A 19,678-nucleotide genomic window follows, 5' to 3' on the forward strand; every position below is an offset into this window, starting at 1 on the left:
GCATTAGTAAAGGTCCTAAGTTCTAAGCCTAGGACCTTTGAAAAATATGCTCTAAGCATATACTCAGAAATAAATATTCATCTTTTATACGTTTACCTATGTAAAAAGATCAGTATAATAGAGATGTTTAGATAGCAATACAGCATCCTGGCCCACATATAGCTTAAAATTATTGATTATAAGTATGTAAATCTTACCATGTCTTGAAAAAATGAAAGAGAAAGACCCACAGACACACACATAATGTCTATGTCCAACTTACCTAGAAGTGTCTGCTTATTTTGGGAGGAGTCAGGCTCTGCAGAACATCTGCAGGATCGGAGAACAATGACTCCTCCAAGCACTCCATCTTCACTGGCCAGGAAAGGTGAACCTAGGCAGAAAGGACCACTCACTTTTCAATTAATTTTACTTTTTCATTTTCAATTTTCATTTGATTACTAGCACAAAAATATGGCATGAATAAGATCTTGAAAGATGCCTATTTTCTGCCAATCACACTGTGCATACCTTGTACAGGGCTTGATAGCAAAGGCAGGCTTCTGCCCAAACAGGGGCCATTTGGCAAAGACAGTGCCAGATGCTGCCAAAAAGACTTGAGTAGGGGTGGAGTGTGCATTACCGTATTCAAAATGGAATTGGAAACACCACCAGATTAAAGGACCAAAACACAAATACCGGAAAAAATGCTCAGCAACTCCCTTTGATCAGCTCTTAGAGATCACTTACCAAGCTCTCCCTGCTGTCAGGGGCACGCCACCAAAAGCTTTAATTTACTACCTTAAATTCAATTTTAAACAATAAACCACAAACTTTATTACAAACATTTAAAAATGCTCCTGATGGTTTACACAAATAAGGGTGAAACTGTATTTCTATTATGAGAATCTGGTGGTTAGAAACGACTGGGCCTCTTTGAGATCTCACACACTGAACCATTGTAAGCATTTCAAGAACACTACATTTTAAAACCCCTCATTTTTCCTCCCCAAGGACATCTTCTTTGAACATCTGGCACAGCAAGTGAGCACGTGGAGAACAAATGCAAAATTAACCCAAGCACTATCAAACAAAGTAGTAAAGATAAAAACCAACCAAACTGGATTTGGGGGGAGCTTCTGGTGAAACTCAGTAGATTAAACACATGCATTTATCTCCACTCCTTCCTCAAATCCCAGTAAACTGAGAGGAAAGGAAGAAAAAAGGCATGGCCCAATAAGGACAGGCAGACAAGAAAAAAAACTGAACTTTTAGAAAATGGAAAGAAGATGGACAAGTAGTTCCTCACCTAGCAGACCCACGAAAGCTAAAACTTAAGCTTCCACAGGAGGGGGTCAGGGGGAAGGTTGTTTGGAGTTGGGGGGCATCTATAAGAAACCACCCAGATTTGTCATAAAACCCAAAAAGGATCAGAAACTGGAGGTTTCAAGTTCTTCTGAAGGCTGGGTGCAGGGTGGGGCTGAAATGAAGATGGTTGGTTTAGAATGTCCAAAAGGATCCTCTAGACCAGATGTCAGTAAACTATGACCTGTCTGGTCCGCTGCCTGTTTTTGTACTGTCTGTAAGCTAAGAACATTTATTTTACATTTTAAATGGTTATTAAAAAAAGAAAAAAAGAAGAAGGAAGAGGAGGAGAAGAAGAATATGTGACAGAAGCCACAAAGTCTAAAATCTTTATTCTCCGGCCCTTTACAGAAAAAGTTTGCCAACCTCTGATCTAGACCCCAGATTCCTACCTACAGAGGAAGTTACTCCTCCTTGACCCTGAAGAAGCCAGGATACTTACTCTCTAGGGAGGCTGAACCAGAGGGACTTGGGGGTATTAGGCTCAGCCCAGGGCAAGAGGGAGGCTCCACACAGAGAACAGGGGCTGAAGTGGAAGTCTTTATGCTAAACAGTGAAATAACCATGCTCCCTTCACCCACAGGCTCTCAGGATGCAATAAGTTAGGCTGATATCTTCCAAGTAAGAGACTGGATAATTCCCTTCCAATGACCCAACCAGCTAAGAGTAAAGACCTACTTGAGAGACCTTCCAGATGACAAGTGTGACTCATACACAGAAGGTTTTCAGTTCAGCTTCTTGGTCCTTAACTGGTAAAAGAGTACAGACAACCTAGGATCACTAGTTATTTCAGTTAGGCCTCTAGGAAACAGAGACCAAACTAAAGAAAAAACTTAGACAAATGCATTCAGTGGAAGTTAAAAAAAAAAGAGAGAGATGGAAAATGAGGGAAAAAAATTTAAAAATCAGAAAAACAGGCCAGAAGACCCAATATCTGAATAATAGGAGTTTCAAAAAGAGAGAATAGAAGAAATAAAAGGGAGGAAATTTCAAAGAAATAATTAAAAACATTTCCAAGCACTGAAGGATGAGGGCACAGACTGAAAGGGCTCATCAACCTCCCAGCACAACTCATGAAAAAAAAGAGTGCCATGAAGACTATCACTATGAAATATCAAAATACTGAGGAAAGAGAGCAAGTTCTAAAAATTTCCAAATGGGAAAAAAAGATCACATGGAAAGCAAGGAGGTCATAATGGCATCAGATTTGTCAACAACAACACTGGAAACTTGAAGATTAGGAGGTACTGTCTTCCAAATGCTCAGGGAAAATTATTTCTAACCTAGAATTCTATACTTGGCCAAAATGTCAATCAAATGTGAAAGCAGAATAAAGCTCTATAAAGTCTCAAGACTTTACCTCCCATGTACTCTTTCTCAGAAAGCTGTAGGATGAATGTGCCTTCGCAAAACAAAGGAGGAAGGTAAATAATGAGAAAGAAAATAAGATCTGGGAATAGGGGATCCAAAATAAGAGAAAACACTGGGATTACCGGATGACACATGGCTACGCAGCAGGGGTGGAGAGCCAACAGTGGAGCAGGAAGCCAGAGGAGGCCGGAAAGGTATTTCCAAGGAGAAAAAGAATTAAACTTACAGAATACATGATGGATATGAAATTATTGAGAGGAAACGTTTCAGATTTTGAGGGAAGTTTGAGAATGAAAGAGTGATTGGTACCCCCACCAAAAAAAACTCCCCAAATTGTGATGCAAATATTAACTCCAGAAGACATAATTTTTAAAGAAAGGAAATAGAATCACAGTACACAGCATAGCTCAGATGTCAAAAGCTAGAGTCAAAAATATCAACTCGTGATACTGATGAACTAAAAATAGGGACATAATACATTATGAGGAGGAAAGGCCCTGTGGGTATGTGTAGGTTTGGGGTTGCAAGTATACAGGAACGAAATCCTCGCCTTCCCTAGTGTGAAGAAGATAATATCTAAATTTGATACCCAAATAATATCTAAAATTGAAAATTCAAGAAATAGTAGTATAAGCATGTTATGTTGAATTATAGCTGTAAGTTCTAAGAGAAATAGCTAAGAAGAGTTAAAAGTAGTAGCCTCAGGGGAGAGGAAACTGTGGGGGGTGGGGAACCGGGGGCATGAGGGTTGCCAGGGGACAGGGAACTACTCATCTTCATTATAAGCCTGGGGCTATTGTTTGCCATTTTAAACCATGTACATGCATTGCTTTGCAAAGAAAAACAACACAAATTTAAACTGCAGAACTAGAATAAATTTTTTAATCCTCAGCCTCTTAGAGAAGGGGGAAAGGAGACAGGAATTCAGTCATTGAGAAACTACCCTGCAACAGGCCGTGGTTCCATGCTCTCATGTTCTGTAGTTTAATTTTCAGAACGGAGGTGTTTTATTACCATTTTATAGATGAAGAACCTGAGGTTCAGAGACATTCAATGATTTGTCACAGCCGTGCCACAGTTGAGTAGGGAATGTGGCTTCCTCCCATGACTCTTTGAGTCCATGGTCCTTGCTTGCTTTGCAGCAATGCCTTTCAGGGAATGGGAAACTCTGGATAAGCTTACATTCCAACTGCCTGCTGGATAGCTCCACGCCACCAGCACTCAAACTCTTGGCACCTCTAGAATTGCTCCTTTCCCGCACCAAATCTGGGAACTTCTGCGTTCCTTAGAGCTTATCCAAGCTCAAAGCCCTCTACCTCTTCCCTCTCAAAGACAATACTTCCAACCATGTAAAATCCTCTCAGTTCTCCCTATGATTGCACTTACACCTGCCTCCGCCCCTTCACTCCCACTGACAAGACCCTCGGTGTACTCTCATTGTTCTGGAAACACTGTAGTAGGCTCCAATTTCGCCTCCCTGCTCTAGTCACTCAAATCTCTAAATTAATTAATTTAATAAATACACTCTCTGTGCCAGGACTCTTCAAGCAACTGGGGATACTACAGTATCCTACACACCACTGGTCTATCAGTGGCCATACTGTGATGGGGGCTCACATACAAAATAGAGGAAGATTGGCAACAGACATTAGGTTAGGGCAAATCTTCCTCAGCAAAAAAAAAAACAAAAAAAAAAAAGAGTTCTTTGTATATCCTTTCTACAAGTATCCATACTTTATACACACATCCTTTTTCAATTTTTCACTCAATGGGACCATGATACATAAACTATTCTGTATCCGGCTTTTTGAATTCAATAATTTAACTAGGAGATCCTTCCATATCAGCACACACAAATTTAGCTCATTCTTTTTAACAACAAATGTACTCTTGGACAGATATACCATCACTTCTTTAACTAGTTTCCTAGTGATGGGCATTTAGGTGGTTTCTAGTTTGTTTTTTGCCATTAGCAGTAATGCTGCAGTGAACATCTGGATACACTTACCTTTCATACATGTATGAACATATTTATAGGATACATTTCTAAATGTAGAGTCGATGAATCAATCAGCATACTCATTTAAATTTTTTGCTACAGATTCCCAAATTGCCTTCTAAAAAGATTTATACCCACAAGAAACAGTGTTTGAGAGTGCCCATTTCCCCATAACCTTAGCAAAACTAGGTATTAGCAAACTCTTTAATTATTACTAATTTGATACTACATGAAAAATAGTATCTCACTGCTGTCTTGATTTGCATTTAATTATGAATAAAGTTAAATATCTATATTTTACAAGCCAAGTGTTTTTTTATCTGTGAGTTGCCTTCATATCTGTGGTATACACAACTACCCATTAAGCACTGCTTAACCATTCTCCCTTTCTTTTGTACAAACTTCTAATTTTGTTTGGGGCAGAAATGTGCCCAGCTTCCCAAACTCATTTGTAGTTGGCAGGCCAAATGGCTGAGTTTCTAGGAGAGCTGGTTAAAGGGCAGACTGGACTAGCATGCATCTTATTGGCTGCTGCCATTTGCCTCTGATGTAGTGCCTAGAGGTGGAACAGCCATTTTGTGGCCATGAAGAATAAAGTCACCCACTAAAGACAGCCAAACAAGAAGAGAGTCTAGACCCCTGATGCACTGTGGAGCCACTGTGCCAGCTTTGGATTGCTTTCAGACTTCTTCCGTGAGAAAAGGAAAGCCCTCATTTTGTTAAGCTCCTATAGCTGGATTTCTGTCATATCAATCAAACATAATCCCAAAGTGAAAATCTCCTTCATCCATTTCTCTACTGGGCTCTTGGGTTTTTTCTTACTAATTTACTAAACTCCTTACATATTAAAGTAATAAGCCCTTGTCACATGCGTAAATATTGCCATATGCGTCATATGTGCAAATATTTTCCCCCAGTTTGTTATACATCTTTTGATTTTTTTCTATGACTTGTTTTGTAATAGAGACATGTTTAATGCGTATGTGGTCAAATTTATCAATCTTTTTCCTTTATGGCTTCCGTGTTGGGAGTTTTACTAGAAAGGCCTTCTGTAATCCAAAATTATGAAAATAAATTGTCCATGTTTTCCATTAGTACTTTTATAATTTCACTTTTTACACTTAAAACTTCAGTCCATCTGGAATTAATTTTGGTGTAAGGACTGCAGTGGAGATGCTGCTTTATTATTATTGTTTCCTAAATGGTCAGCAAATTGCCTAACATAAATTTGTTGGAAAATTCATCTCTTACTCACTGATTTGAAATGTATTTTTATTACATATTACATTGTCATATGTATTTGTATCTATACCTAGATTACCCTGCTCCACTGATGAAACTATTCCCGTACAGATACTGAATGGCCTTAATTATTATAGCTTTACAGTATATTCTATCTGACTGGGCCAGTTTCCTCTCATTATTCATTATTTTCACAATATTCTTTGTCACTTGCATGTAATTTTTTCCAGATGATCTTAAAAACAGGTTTGCTTAGTACTGTTGCATCCCACTCTCACTGGAATTTTCATATGGAAATAATTTAATAAAATTAATTTTGATTTTGCTTAAGAGTCAGGCTGTCCTGATAAATTTTTCCCAGAAAGCCTGAAGATGGAGTCAGTTATATTCTTGACACCTCTGTGAAAATTAATAAACAGAAACCTCATTAAATTGGAGTCAGGAGGCCAAAAGGGGGAGCTCTCACACCTTACATCCTTAGCAGAACCCAACAGGAAGGAAGCTCAGCCAACGAGATATTGTCACAACTCAGCCAACGAAAAGCCACTACACAACAAATTCTCAATTCCTCCAATGGACTCTTTATGTACAATAGCCCTCCCAACTTCCTCTTTCCCTCTATAATAGTGTTTCTCCTCCCTTGCTGCTCAGGGACTTGTATGTGGCTTGCCATGGTTGCAGACCCCGAATTGCAATTTTTTGCTGATCCCGAATAAATCCATTTTTGCTGGAGAAATAACTGGCTTCTATTTGTTTAAGGTCAACACATCCAAATGCTGGGGCCATGTGGATTTTTTGACAAGGAAACGTGCCATGGTACTCCTAAATCAAAATTTGTCAGCACACCACTATCTAACTTAACAGGATCAAGTAAGTGCCTTTATAGAAGGTCTTCTGAATATAAACTTAGTATGAAAAAACAACAAATTATTTTTTTTTTCCTCATGGTAAGTTTTTATTCTTCTGATCCATCTTATCTGATTCACTACAGGCTACAGGCATGATCCATAATATAACCAAATTAAGAAAATCATTCTCAGCAACCCTCAGCCTACTCACACAAAACAGGACAAAAACAAAACCCCTCAGTTCAAAGAGAAGTTGGACAGCAAGTTGTCTGTGAAGTGAAAACACTGTGGATTGGCAAATTCTTAGGTCAACTAATCAATCTTAAGTATATGAAAGTGTTTGAAACGTGAAAAAAAACTTTTCTAGGTGGATAAAGTTATTGTTCATTGAATCCTAGATTCCATTTGTGCTAATTATCTTATGGTATTTATAACATAGTCCAAGGCATCAATGCTCATGAACAGTGCCATTTGCTTCAGGAGGACTATGCTGGTATTGTTTACCTCAACTTAGTAAACAAAGTCAATCAAATCAAATAATGCAGATAAGCACCTGGGAGTGCACCAGACTGTCTCCACCAATCACTGCACAGAGGCTCTCAAAGCACATCAGACCTCTAGGAACATTATATACCCAGCTGTTGCTGCTTGTTGTTTTGAGCTGCTCGATGCTGCTCAATGAGTTGTTCCTTCTCTGAGGTGTTTCCTCACATACACCTTTTTGCCCTGTGAACAAACTTTTTTCACTTTTACTTTGTAAGGTCAGATCCTGCTCACTGTGCAGAAGTACATGATATTGAGGCTTCCCAACATGATTTTAATTCAAACTTAGAGTCAGTTTAATGTAGCAATTACTTTGTGTGCTCTCCTGAACTTTGCCTTTAAGTAAATAAATAAATTTATCTATCTTATTGTGGCAAAAATGACTTCACATAGTCTCTGGAAAGCCTGATAAAATGGTGCGATATTGTGATACAATAAGAAATATATATTTTGTTCTTTGTCCATAGTTCTTGGCACACAGCTCCTAAAACCCTTGTAATTTCCTATATGAGAGCTATAGGGGCATCTTTTGTTATAATATTTAGTTTTGTTCCCAGTTCCTGAAATAGCTCCAGAGCGATAAAAGTGCAAAGAGTGTCTTTTGTTATTCATAGCAAAACTCTTTCAACTACACCTGAGTTCATGTAAAAAAAGTGACTTTTGGAAAATCTCTAGGCAATCTAAGGATGGGGAGTTGATTGCCAGGTGAATCAACCAAGTGATTATAGGGTTGGAACTTTCAGCCCCATACCTTCAACCTCAGGGCAGGGAGAGAGAGGTTAGAGGTTGAATAATCACCAATGGCCAATGATTCATCAATCATGTCTACGTAATGAAGTCTCAATAAAAACCCAAAAAGACAGGGTTTAGAGAGCTTCTGGGTTGGTGAAAACAGAAGACTGTAAGCCCAGAGAAGGCATAGAAGAGCGAGCCCCTTCCCACATACCTTGCCCCATGCATCTCTTCCATCTGGCTGTTCCTGAGTTGTATCCTCTTATGACAAACCAGTAATCTAGTAAGTAAACTGTTTTCCTGAGTTCTCTGCGCCACTCTAGCAAATTAATTGAACCCAAGGAGAGGGTCTTGAGAATCGCTGATTTATAGCCATAGGTCAGAAGCACAGATGACAACCTGGACTTGCGTCTGGCATCTGGAGTAAGGAGGGGTGCAATCCTGTGGAACTGAGCCCTTACCCTGTGGGATCTGACACTTTATCTCCAGGTAAGTAGTGTCAGAAGTGAGTTCAATTGTAGGACACTCAGCTGGTATCCAGAGAATCAGAGAATTGCTTGGTGTGGGAAAACCTCCCATACATTTGGTGACCACAAGCATCAGAAGTGAAGTACTGAGAGTAGAGGAGACACACAAGAGTGTGTTTTTCCTTAGTAAATGGTGGTTGCTGATATTGTGATTCCTGTTAAGTTTCTGGATGCTTCAATATTTTTTACATTTATTATTGTATTGAGAAGGCATACAGTTAGATAATTATAAATGCAAATTTTCTATCAGCACTTGAGCTTACAGCTCTAGGTCTAGAAACACTGCACTGTTTACATTGTGAACTTTAAATGAAGCTGTCCTGTATCCATATATAGTGAGTTAACATATCCTGAACCCATAACAAGGGGACACCCTTTACACAGAGGGCTAGACTGCAATTAGACAATGTATCAATGCAATAATATACGGGGTTTTGTATCACACTTGGATGTACTTCTCTATGTACTCCATTTTTAGTAAAGTCATTGAACTTATTAAATACCTGTTCTGTACTCAGCATTCTTTCAAGCAGTGTGGTATGCAAACAATAAAAAAAAAAATTGTTTCTGAAAAACTTATAACCCCATTGGGTGAGGCACAATTTACTTAGACAAAAGCTAGAGAACAGCATATAATAATATATATTAAATGTTTATATATACAGATTCATGTATACAAATATTTACACTATACACATACTATAAATAAGTACATGTGTCCCACTAGAATGTATGGGCAACTAGAACGTTTTATTCACCACCCACTACCTAGAATAGTGTCTGACACATGACAGGTGATCAATAAATACTTGTTACACAAATGAATGAATGGCCCAATAGTGGGTCTCATGTTAAGTGTTTTAGGTGGCATACTCACTTTATCAGGGAAAGGCCTCAGGGTGGAGGAAAGAGGGAAAATCTGCCCTTGGACAATGGGTTGAACTTGGACCAATATCATGGCACCAAGTAAGCACCAGAATGAGCAATCACAGCTTTTGATTATTTGGACAAGGTGAACCTTGAGAAAGGTCATAAAGAAGAGTGAAGAATGCTCAGAATATGGCAGGTAGTTAATATCCGCTAGATGATCTGGATCTAGAGAAAGGATAAAAGGCTGCTTGGCCGTGGATGTGTGGAGGCACGCTGTCCTCAGCGTAGGCAACACTGGGAAAAGAGACAACTGGGTCTAGACATAGGGCAGTTTTATCAAATCAAAAAATTAAGGATTAATGAGAGGAGCCAAGAAGAGAAAGGACAGGAGCAGAGTCTGGAGATCCAAGGGACAATGGTGTAGAGAATGTCTAGGACTATACAGTCAGAGAAATGACAAGAAAAGAAACAAACCAAACTGACTAAAATGAAAAGATCAAAGGGGAATAACAAGGAACCAGTGGTCCAGAACTGGTCAACTTGCTCAAATGGAAACAGCAGAGCAAGAAACAGACCTGAGGGATCTTGTGGCAAAAGAGAAAGATGAGATGACAGCTATAAGAGATAGTAATCGGTGATCAAGAAAGTCAGTAAGGTAGTATTATCTCCAAGATCTTCTGCTTCGCAAGGTGATGAAGTGGTCACATTAACCAGGGACTTAACTTTCTAACAGAATTCCAACATTTTTAGTTGTTTCCAAAAGTCAAGCAAGCCCTGCTAGACCCGGAACTTCCACAGTAAGAGCTGTGTAAGCATTCCCTTCCCACTAAGAGTGACACATACATAAACTGGGTTAAGAAAAATAAAAAAGGCTATACTCAAAGGGGAGGGGAGACAACAAAAAGGTGACCCATCATCTATAAGAGTGTATGAATATCATTGTTACTTTTCCTTACATTTGTTCTATAACCATTTACTGAGTACCTATTAATTACATACTTGACCCCATTGCAGTTGCTGGGATTATATAGGCAAACAAGATACACTTGGTCCTAGCTCACAGAGAGGTTACTTCTGATGAGGGAGATGGCCAAACAAGCAAATACACACACACCATTTACAATTATGACCGTTCCACTAAGAAAACAAACGAGGGGCAGGGATGGAGACTAATGGGGGTGGGCAGTACTCACTGTTGACAGGTCTTTCTGAGCAGGTGGCATTTTAATTTAGACTAAAAGATGAAGAGAAATGAACCGGGTGAAGATTGGAAAAAGGAACATTCCAGACTGAGGAAACAGCACAAGACAAGGTTCTGAAGTATGGAAAGAACCTGGGAATTTAGAAAAACAAAAAGAAGACCAAGATGGCCAGCATAATGAGCAACTTCATGCCTAATGACTAGGCATAAAGTTGAGGGGACAGGCAGGAATCACATCATCGAGGCCATGAGGTAATGTCTGCATTTTATCCTCTATACAGCAGAGGACCATCAAAGCGGTAGAGAAGAAACTGAAACAGGCTGCTATGAGGAGAATAGACAGGATTGGGGATAACTGTCAAGAGAAAAGGCAAGAAGACTTGCTGAGGATGCTTCTGTGGTAGCCCAGGTGAGAGTTCCTCAGTGAGTGTGGAGAGAGACCCCATGTCCCCTTGATGACCTCCCTTCCCCTGGGCCCAGGGATGCGGCTAAACAGATCATATCCCTCCCCATCATGCTGAGCACATGCTGCAGCAGATGCTGCTTAGAGTAGAAGTGGGACAGGAAGAAACTGCACTGGGGACTAAAGGCAGGTGCTCCACCGGGGAGAGCATTTGGGTCACTGCTCTCCATCAGAAGGCCCATGTGTCACACTGGAATGTGTGTAAGGGGTCACTGACCTCCACCCATCATTTCAATCAGGTTGTTTACATGTCCTCTCATCATCATGTAAAACTGACTGCAGTGCCCGAGGACAGTTATCAGAGAATACTGGGCACAGCAAGGTCTACCATTTCCTGTGAAATTCTTTCCCTAGTCCAAGGCTCCGACTTTCTTCCCTTTGTCCATCCATCAGGGCCTTGGTCATCTCTGGAACTCCCACCCTGTTCTAATTCAGCAGAGTTCTAACTTGTTACCCTTGGGGTACCGGAGAGGATCTTTCAGCTATTTTCCCACTTGTCATTCTTTACTAAATAAAGCCCTGAACTTTTTTTTCAAGTTCGTTGTGGAATTTTAGATGCCATGTTTGATTTAATTGTGGATTTTTACAGTCTACACATGCCTAGAAGTCTTGGGCTGTGGGTAATCTTTTACTATGTCTAATAAATAAAATGAAAAAAGGAACTGGAGAAGTAAACTATAAATGACTTAAAGACCGTCCGATAGACAAAAATGAGAGCCATGAATTTTTAAATTTTTAAAAACATTTTTCGAGAGTGAGATCTTCACATTACAGAACAGACAGAAAGCAAAGGTAACCAAAAAATTTTAACTCCTTTCTTTCATTTATATTTGTAAAAGTATCTCTATTAGAATTCATATGGCATCAACGGCATTGAAAGATCAAATTGATTTGTCAGTCACATTTATTTTAATTTACAGAAGGACGGGCCACAGACAGCCAAACTCAAGCATCTCTAAGGAGAAATAAAATAAAATAATAAAATAAAATTTAAAAGCTTACAATGAGAAAAAGGCCAAAAACAAAAGGAGGTATCCAGCAGGAAAAAACGAGCAATATAACCCACAAGGAAAACTTATCTTTTTGTCCATAACGTATGAGAAGAGGGATAAAAATTGAAAATGAGGTTCTGTGAGTTACATATGTTATGAAAAACCCCATGATTAAGGTAAATAAAATTTGAAAAGCAGGATGGTGTATATATAATAGGATGGCTTTAGGAAATTATCAATCAATAAATAACGCTTTATGCTCAAAAACAACTTTTATTTTATAGAATTTTTGTAAGAAAAAAAATAAAACTAGAAAACCATGTTGCAGATCTACTTAAAGGGTTTAATCAATCTAAAATTAAATGAAGAAAAATGTTTTACATAATTTTTTATGTATAAATATGCATAGATAAACATATAAAACTATCACAACTTCATAAATAGCCACTAATAATCTTGGATAAAGCTAAAATGCTATTCTTAAGAAAGACCTGAATGTAAGACCTGAAACTATGAAACTTCTAGAAGAAAACATAGGCAGTACGCTCTTTGACATCGGTCTTAGCAACATATTTTCAAGCACCATGTCTGACCGGGCAAGAGGAACAATAGAAAAAATAAACAAATGGGACTACATCAAACTAAAAAGCTTCTGCACAGCAAAGGAAACCATCAACAAAACGAAAAGACAACCTAACAATTGGGAGAAGATATTTGCAAACCATATATCTGATAAGGGCTTAATCTCCAAAATATATAAAGAACTCATGCATCTCAACAACAAAAAAAACTAACAACCCAATTAAAAAATGGGCAAAAGACCTGAACAGACATTTTTCCAAAGAAGATATACAGATGACCAACAGGCACACGAAAAGATGTTCAACATCATTAACTACCAGGGAAATGCAAATCAAAACTACAATGAGATATCACCTCATGCCCGTCAGAATGGCTATAATTAACAAGACAGGAAACAACAAGTGTTGGAGAGGATGTGGAGAGAAGGGAACTCTCATACACTGCTGGTGGGAGTGCAAACTGCTGCAGCCACTATGGAAAACAGTAGGGAGATTTCTCAAAAAATTAAGGATAGAACTACCATATGATCCAGCTATTCCACTGCTGGGTATTTATCCAAGGAACTTGAAAACACCAATGTGTAAAGATACATGCACCCCTGTGTTCATTGCAGCGTTATTCACAATGGCCAAGACTTGGAAGCAACCTAATTGCCTATCAAGGGACGAATGGATAAAGAAGATGTGGTATATATACACATGGAATACTACTCAGCCATAAGAAACGATGAAATCCAGCCATTTGTGACAACATGGATGGACATTGAGGGTATTATGCAAAGGGAAATAAGTCAGAGGGAGAAGGTCAAATACCGTATGATCTCACTCATTAAGTAGTAGATAATAACAACAACAAACAAACATACAGAGACAGATTGGATTGGTGGTTACCAGAGGAGAAGTGGGGAGGGAGGAGGGCAAAAGAGATGATTAGGCACATGTGTGTAGTGATGGATTATAATTAGTGTTTGGGTGGTGAACATGAGAACATGATGTAACCCATGCAGAAATAGAAGTATAATGATGTACACCTGAAATTTATACAATGTTATAAACCAGTGTTACTGCAATAAAAATTAAATAAAAATAAATAAATAAATAAAAGAATTTTGGGAACTCCATCTACTGATTAGCAAGTTTATCCAGACACACAGACACACACACTCACAATTTCATAAAGAAAGTTGTTATGTTAATAAGCTGAGATATGCAGTAAAATGTCACTCTTTAAGAATTTGGGGAATTCTGTATAAGCATGGTCTATTTTGGACCTGTCTTCCAGAAGGGGATAATTACTAAAGAGCATAAAGATCCTCCCCCATCAAAATTGTCTGACAATATAGAAATCAAGTGAAGCACCACTGCGAGACTCATAAAAAATTCTAAATTTGAAGACAGGATAGAGAAATGTTTTCATTTGTACATTTTCAATTATGCATCTCCACCAAGAGAGAACTAAATATAGTCAGGTAGTGGTGGTGCATAAAACGTTAATCTAATGTGCAACCAGAAAGGTTAACATTAAAAAAAGCAATCAATCCAAAACGTTTCAAAACAGCACACATATTTTAGAGCCATTTTTAACAAGAGCAAGATCTATGCAGATAGTTGAGTGAACAATGATGGTGAACACCCTGAAGGAAACAGAGGAGTGCCAGTAATTCAGATTTTTCATTTTCATACTTAAGTTTATCCATCAATTTCTGGGCTAAAGAAAAGAAGAATCACTTACTTTCTGTACCCATCAGGCTGGGCTCTATCCCAGGACTCCTAAGCCCTGTGGCTGTTTCATGTTCACGTCAGTTAAGGCCACAGCTCAGCAAAAAACAGCAGATTTGGGGACGTGTAGGTCAACTTGCCAACATACAATGTTAAGTGCTTGTGGGTTCAGAAAACTGTGCATTTTTCTTTCTATTTTAATTGTGACAAACAGTTGGCATTTCTACACTTATTAGGAGTACATAAGGTTTGAAATTTATGCTAATGTAAATGAGTTTTGTGGAAACAATAAAATATTCATGTCGTGCCTGAAGCGGGGTAGTGTCTTCCTTCTTCCTCAGGGCTGCCCACAGACCCCTAACCAGATTTGTTTCCTGTCATCAGACTTGTCCATGTGGCATTTCATCTACTGGCTCCCAGAGGTCACTCCCCATCACTCCTCAAAGATTTATAGTCCTAGATCATTGTTTCTGACATCCGTCCTGCATATTCCTAGTGATTTCATGGTATGGAGATTATCCTTCCAACTTCCTGCCCTCTCAATTCCTTGATCTCTTCTCTCTCAAGAATTTTATCCTCTACTCTATGTCAGCCACTCAGTCCCCTTATCATACCCTAGTTCTTGTGACTATCAAGCAAGCATCTCACTAACCACTACCCCTAAATTTCCAGTGTGCACCCTCTAGAGCCCAGACTCCAACAATTCTTCAACCTATCCCTCACCCCCCTCAAGTCCTCACTGTGGTCCTTAAGAGGGCTAACATCCATGCTCCATCATTATAATTAATTCCCAGCAGAATCTGTCAGCTATACTGGCCTACTCTTGTCCATCATACTCCTCTGGCAAAACTCCAACCATAATTAAATCCTACTCCATGCCTGCACCCAAAAGCTAAATTTGGAGAAAATTCGTACTACCATGCTAAGCACTCTCTTTTTAAATTCATGATCACTAACCTCAATTTGGGCCCTTAACGCTGCCCAGTAATCATCATACATTTCCCAGTACTGACCTATACTTTCTCATTTCTCCTCCACTTCCCAATATCTCCTCCTCCATCCTAACTCTGCAGCTGACCTTGCTTCCCAATCCCCTGAGAAAAACAGAAGCAATCAGAGAGAAACTCCACAAGCCCCCACCACATCTTGATTCATCCACATGGACTCTTGTCTTTCTTCCAGTTACTACCGATGAACGGCTCATGTTCCTCCAAGGTCAACAGCTCTGCCCATTCACTAAGTCCATTCCCTCTCACTCACTCAAGGACCTCACAACAGTGATTCGTCCCCCACCTTTGTCCCTCCCCAAACACACACAGCATTCAAGTTTCTCTCTCCTGGATCATTCTCCTAGATCATTTGCTCTTAATTTCTCCTATACAGAAAAACAAACATATGTTTGTCTCCTATACAGACAAAAAACCCCACTTCCCTCTCCAGCTATTCCCCCTTCTCTTTTCCCTTTTAAGAAATGAAAGATTCCTTGAAAGATTCGTCTGTACTTACTATCTCCTTTTTCTCTCCTCTCATTCTCTTCCCTTACCCACTCAGATTGGGATTTTTATGCCCATCAATCCATCCAAACTCTCTTTGCAAGGTCACCCACAACCTCCATAGGGTGCTAAAGTTGAAGATCAATCCCCTGATCCTCATCTTACTGATGATTTGGCAGCAGTGTTTGACCTGCTGGTCACTCTGCTGCTTGAAGTACTTTCTTTACTTGACTTCCAGAACTTCACAAGCTCCTAGATTTTCTCCAGGAAGAGCACCAGCTACTCCTCCTTACTCGCACTGCTGGTTCTTCTTCATCTCCTTGACTTTAATTTTGAAATGTTCAAGAGCCCTTCAACATCATCTTTTATCTACATTTATTTCTCCGTGATCTCATATAGTCCATCACTTTAAAATATCATCTGCACACTCTTAATTCTCAACTTTATTTTAGCCCCGGCCTTCCTCCTGAACTAGAGACTCTAACATGCAATTGCCTAATTAACATTTCCACTTGCACACTTAGTAAGCATCGCCTGGAACTCCTGATCTTTCCCCGAGACTTAATCTTTCTTAAGGCTTCTCCACATCAGTCAACAGAAACTTCATTCTTTCAGTTGCCTAGGCCAAAACCCAAGTCATCTTTTACTCTCTTTATCTCTCATCCTACGTCAATTGACTAGCAAATCATGTCAGCTCTACCTTCAAACACTAGCCAGAATCCAACCACTTCTTTCGCTTCCACCACTATCACTCTAGTCCAAGCCACTATTATCTCTTGCCTGCTATAGCCTGGGAGCATCCAACTGGTCTCCCAGGTTTCACTCTTGCCCCTCATAGTCTATTGTCAGCACTCTATGCCAGAATGACCGTGTTAACATGTAAGTCAGGTCATGTTATTCCTAGTCTCAAAACTCTCCATGGCTCCCATCTTACAATGGCTTGTAAGTCCCTACATGATTGTCCTCACTACCTCTTTGAGCTCATCCCTAACCAGTCTCCCCCCTGCTCACTCTGCTCCAGCCACACTGGTCTTTCTGCTATTCCTCAGCCTCTCCAGACACATTGCTACCTCCTTTACACATGCTGTTCTGGAATGTTCCTCCCTCCAGAGGCCACATGGCTCTGTCCCTCATCTTTGTATTTTTGTTCAAAAGTCACTTTCTAAGGGAGGCCTTCCTTGACCATGCTCAAAAGCTGCCAGCTCTTTTCCTATACTTTCTATCAACCTTTCCTATTTCATTTTTCTCTGTAGCTCTTATTACTATATGATAGACTACAAGGTTTACCTATTTATTCATTGTCTACCTGACTTAATAAAACATAAGTTTCATGAGGACATGGACTTTGTTTTATTCATTGCTATACCCCCAGTGCCTGGTCTAATGCCTGAGACGTAGTGTATGCTCAAATACTTATTGAATGAATGAACAAATGCATGTTTTGGGAACCACCAAGATAAAAGGGCTGTTCTGGATCATCCAGGCCAGGGACTGGCAAACTCTTTCTGTAAAGGGCCAGATAGTAAACGTTTTCAACTTTGCAGGCCATCAGGTCTATGTCACAACTACTCAACTCTGTCATTGTAATGTAAAAGCAGTCACAGACAGTATGTAAACAAATGAGTGTGGCTGTGTTTTAATAAAATTTTATTTACAAAATCAGGTGGCTAGCAGGATTTGACCTGTGGACCATAGTTTGCCAAACCCTGATCTAGGTTATTCTGCTGCACTGAGCATTAAAGCCTTAATCACCAATTCTCCTAGAATTTATTAAACAGAGTTCATAACCTCTAGAGCTAGAAAGGGCCATCTAGACCAAGGATCATCTAATCCAACCCCTGTGGCAGACTGTAGATGCTTACCTAGTATCCATTCTCTCCTTCTTTCTAACTAAAACAAGCCCACTTTTGTTGAGGGGCCAACAATGTGCCCAGCTAAGAAACTATATTTCTCAGCCTCCCTGTTGCTAGAGGTGACCATGGGACACAGTTCTGGCCAATAAGACACAGAGAAAAGTCACATGGAGGGCCTTTTAGGACAAGCCCTTTAAAGAGGGTTGACAGGTGGCACACTCCTTTTGCTCTTTACCCTTTCCCCTTTTCCTATATGAAATGCAAATGTGATGCCCAGGGAGTGGTGAGAGCCACATCCTAAGGATAGCAGAGTAGGAGGAGAGGAGGAAGCAGAAATATCGAAGACATTAGGGAGCTAGCGTACAGGTCCTTTGGATGTCTTCTTACGAGAGGAAAAATTAATCTCTGGTTAAGCCATGATAAGCGGCTTTTAAAGAGAGGTTTTTATAGAGAGAAAATAAATCTTTGGTTAAGCCACTATGAGTAGCTTTTAAAGACAGAAAATGAATCATCCAAGATCCTAAAAGCCAGCAAGTGGCAGAACAAAGACTTGAACTTATCCTGTGACTTCTACTTCAGTAGTCTTTTTCTCATGCCACTCCCCTCTCAAAGACAGAATAAAAGACACAACATGCTTATGGCATCCAAAGTAGACAGCACGTGAATTAGACAAGCCTTGTTCCTATCCAAAAAAAAGATCATTTTCCAGGCTCAAATAACTAGGAGCTGTGGGGATTTTATCTAGCTTCAGACATGGTTGAATCTACATTGCTTACAGCCCCTAAGTCTGTGCTATCACTCACAATCTAAATAGAAAGAGATGGTTCCTCCACATAGCTTTGGGAGAACAGCCCAAGGGAGGATTCTGATTGGCCGGACTTGAGTACCGTGCTCATCCTTGAAACAACCCCTATAGCCAGAAGAATGACTATTCTGATTGGCTTAGACTGGGTTACACACTCACCCCTGTGGCATGGAAGATGGGGCAGCCCCACCCAAATGGGATCTGAATGGTTCCTCCCAGTGAAAAAGGGCTCTGATATCAGAAGACATGGGAAGAGCAGTACTGAAGTGTGTGCACACACATACATAAGTAATTTTTTTGTGCCTACCCTAGAAAATTAGAAGTAGGTTGTAGGTTTAGCTCTCTGACTAACTAGATGCAGGTCACTAGATTGATACATGACTTTTGGTTCTGAGTTTTCCAATCATTTACCAAAAGGAGATGACTCATCCAACATTAGCTTTAAGTCTTAAAAGAAGGACTGAAGTGGGTATTTGAAAAATCTTTGAAAAGTATAAAGTGCTATATAATTATGTAGGATTATGATGATAAGTGAATAAATGCAACTGATATAAAAGCAAATAGGAAAGAGATTCTTTCCTACTTGACCCAAACCTACAAAATCTTTAAAATATCTGTAACCATGCACTATAAGAGGTCTCCGATCACAATATTCCTAGACGACAAAGACAGGAACTCCTGTGCAGCACCTCCCTGGGACTACTAACAGACCCATAACGTTCCCCTCAAATATTACTTGCCTCATTCTATCTCCATCCCTGTTCTGGTCACACCTCCTCACTCTGCTAATCTTTAAGAACCAAAATAAAAGTTTTTAAGGTAACTTAATACATATTGTTTCAAACAGTAAATGACTTGGATGAACTGACACACACATGGTCATTTGCTGTGGTATGTGTCTGTAATAGCAAAAGATTTAAACAACTTAAATGTCCACTAAAAGGAGAGTGGATAATAAAATTATGGCATATCCATACAATGTAATACTATACCACTGTTAAGAAGAATAAAGACGCGCTTTATGAACTAATTCAGATAAGATTGCCTAAATATATTCAATGAAAAAAGCAAAGTGAAGAACTGGTATATAAATCA

General features: G+C 39.5%; 1 protein-coding gene across 15 annotated transcripts in view; it reads right to left on the bottom strand.

The window, feature by feature from the left end:
- Positions 1 to 19,678, bottom strand: part of TASP1 (taspase 1) — a 254,221-nt gene that overhangs the window by 94,226 nt on the left and 140,317 nt on the right. For all 15 annotated transcript variants that reach the window (XR_015555652.1, XM_087445629.1, XM_087445625.1 and 12 more), the window contains one exon: positions 263 to 373. Coding sequence is in view for 14 of the 15 variants with exons in the window: in XM_087445629.1 (XP_087301755.1) it covers positions 263 to 373 (111 nt within the window). In the remaining variant the exon portion in view is untranslated. The remainder of the gene's footprint in view (positions 1 to 262; positions 374 to 19,678) is intronic.

This window comes from Ceratotherium simum, chromosome 21 (genome assembly GCF_057802395.1).
Source record: "Ceratotherium simum simum isolate JZ-2026a chromosome 21, ASM5780239v1, whole genome shotgun sequence".
Lineage (NCBI taxonomy): Eukaryota > Metazoa > Chordata > Mammalia > Perissodactyla > Rhinocerotidae > Ceratotherium > Ceratotherium simum.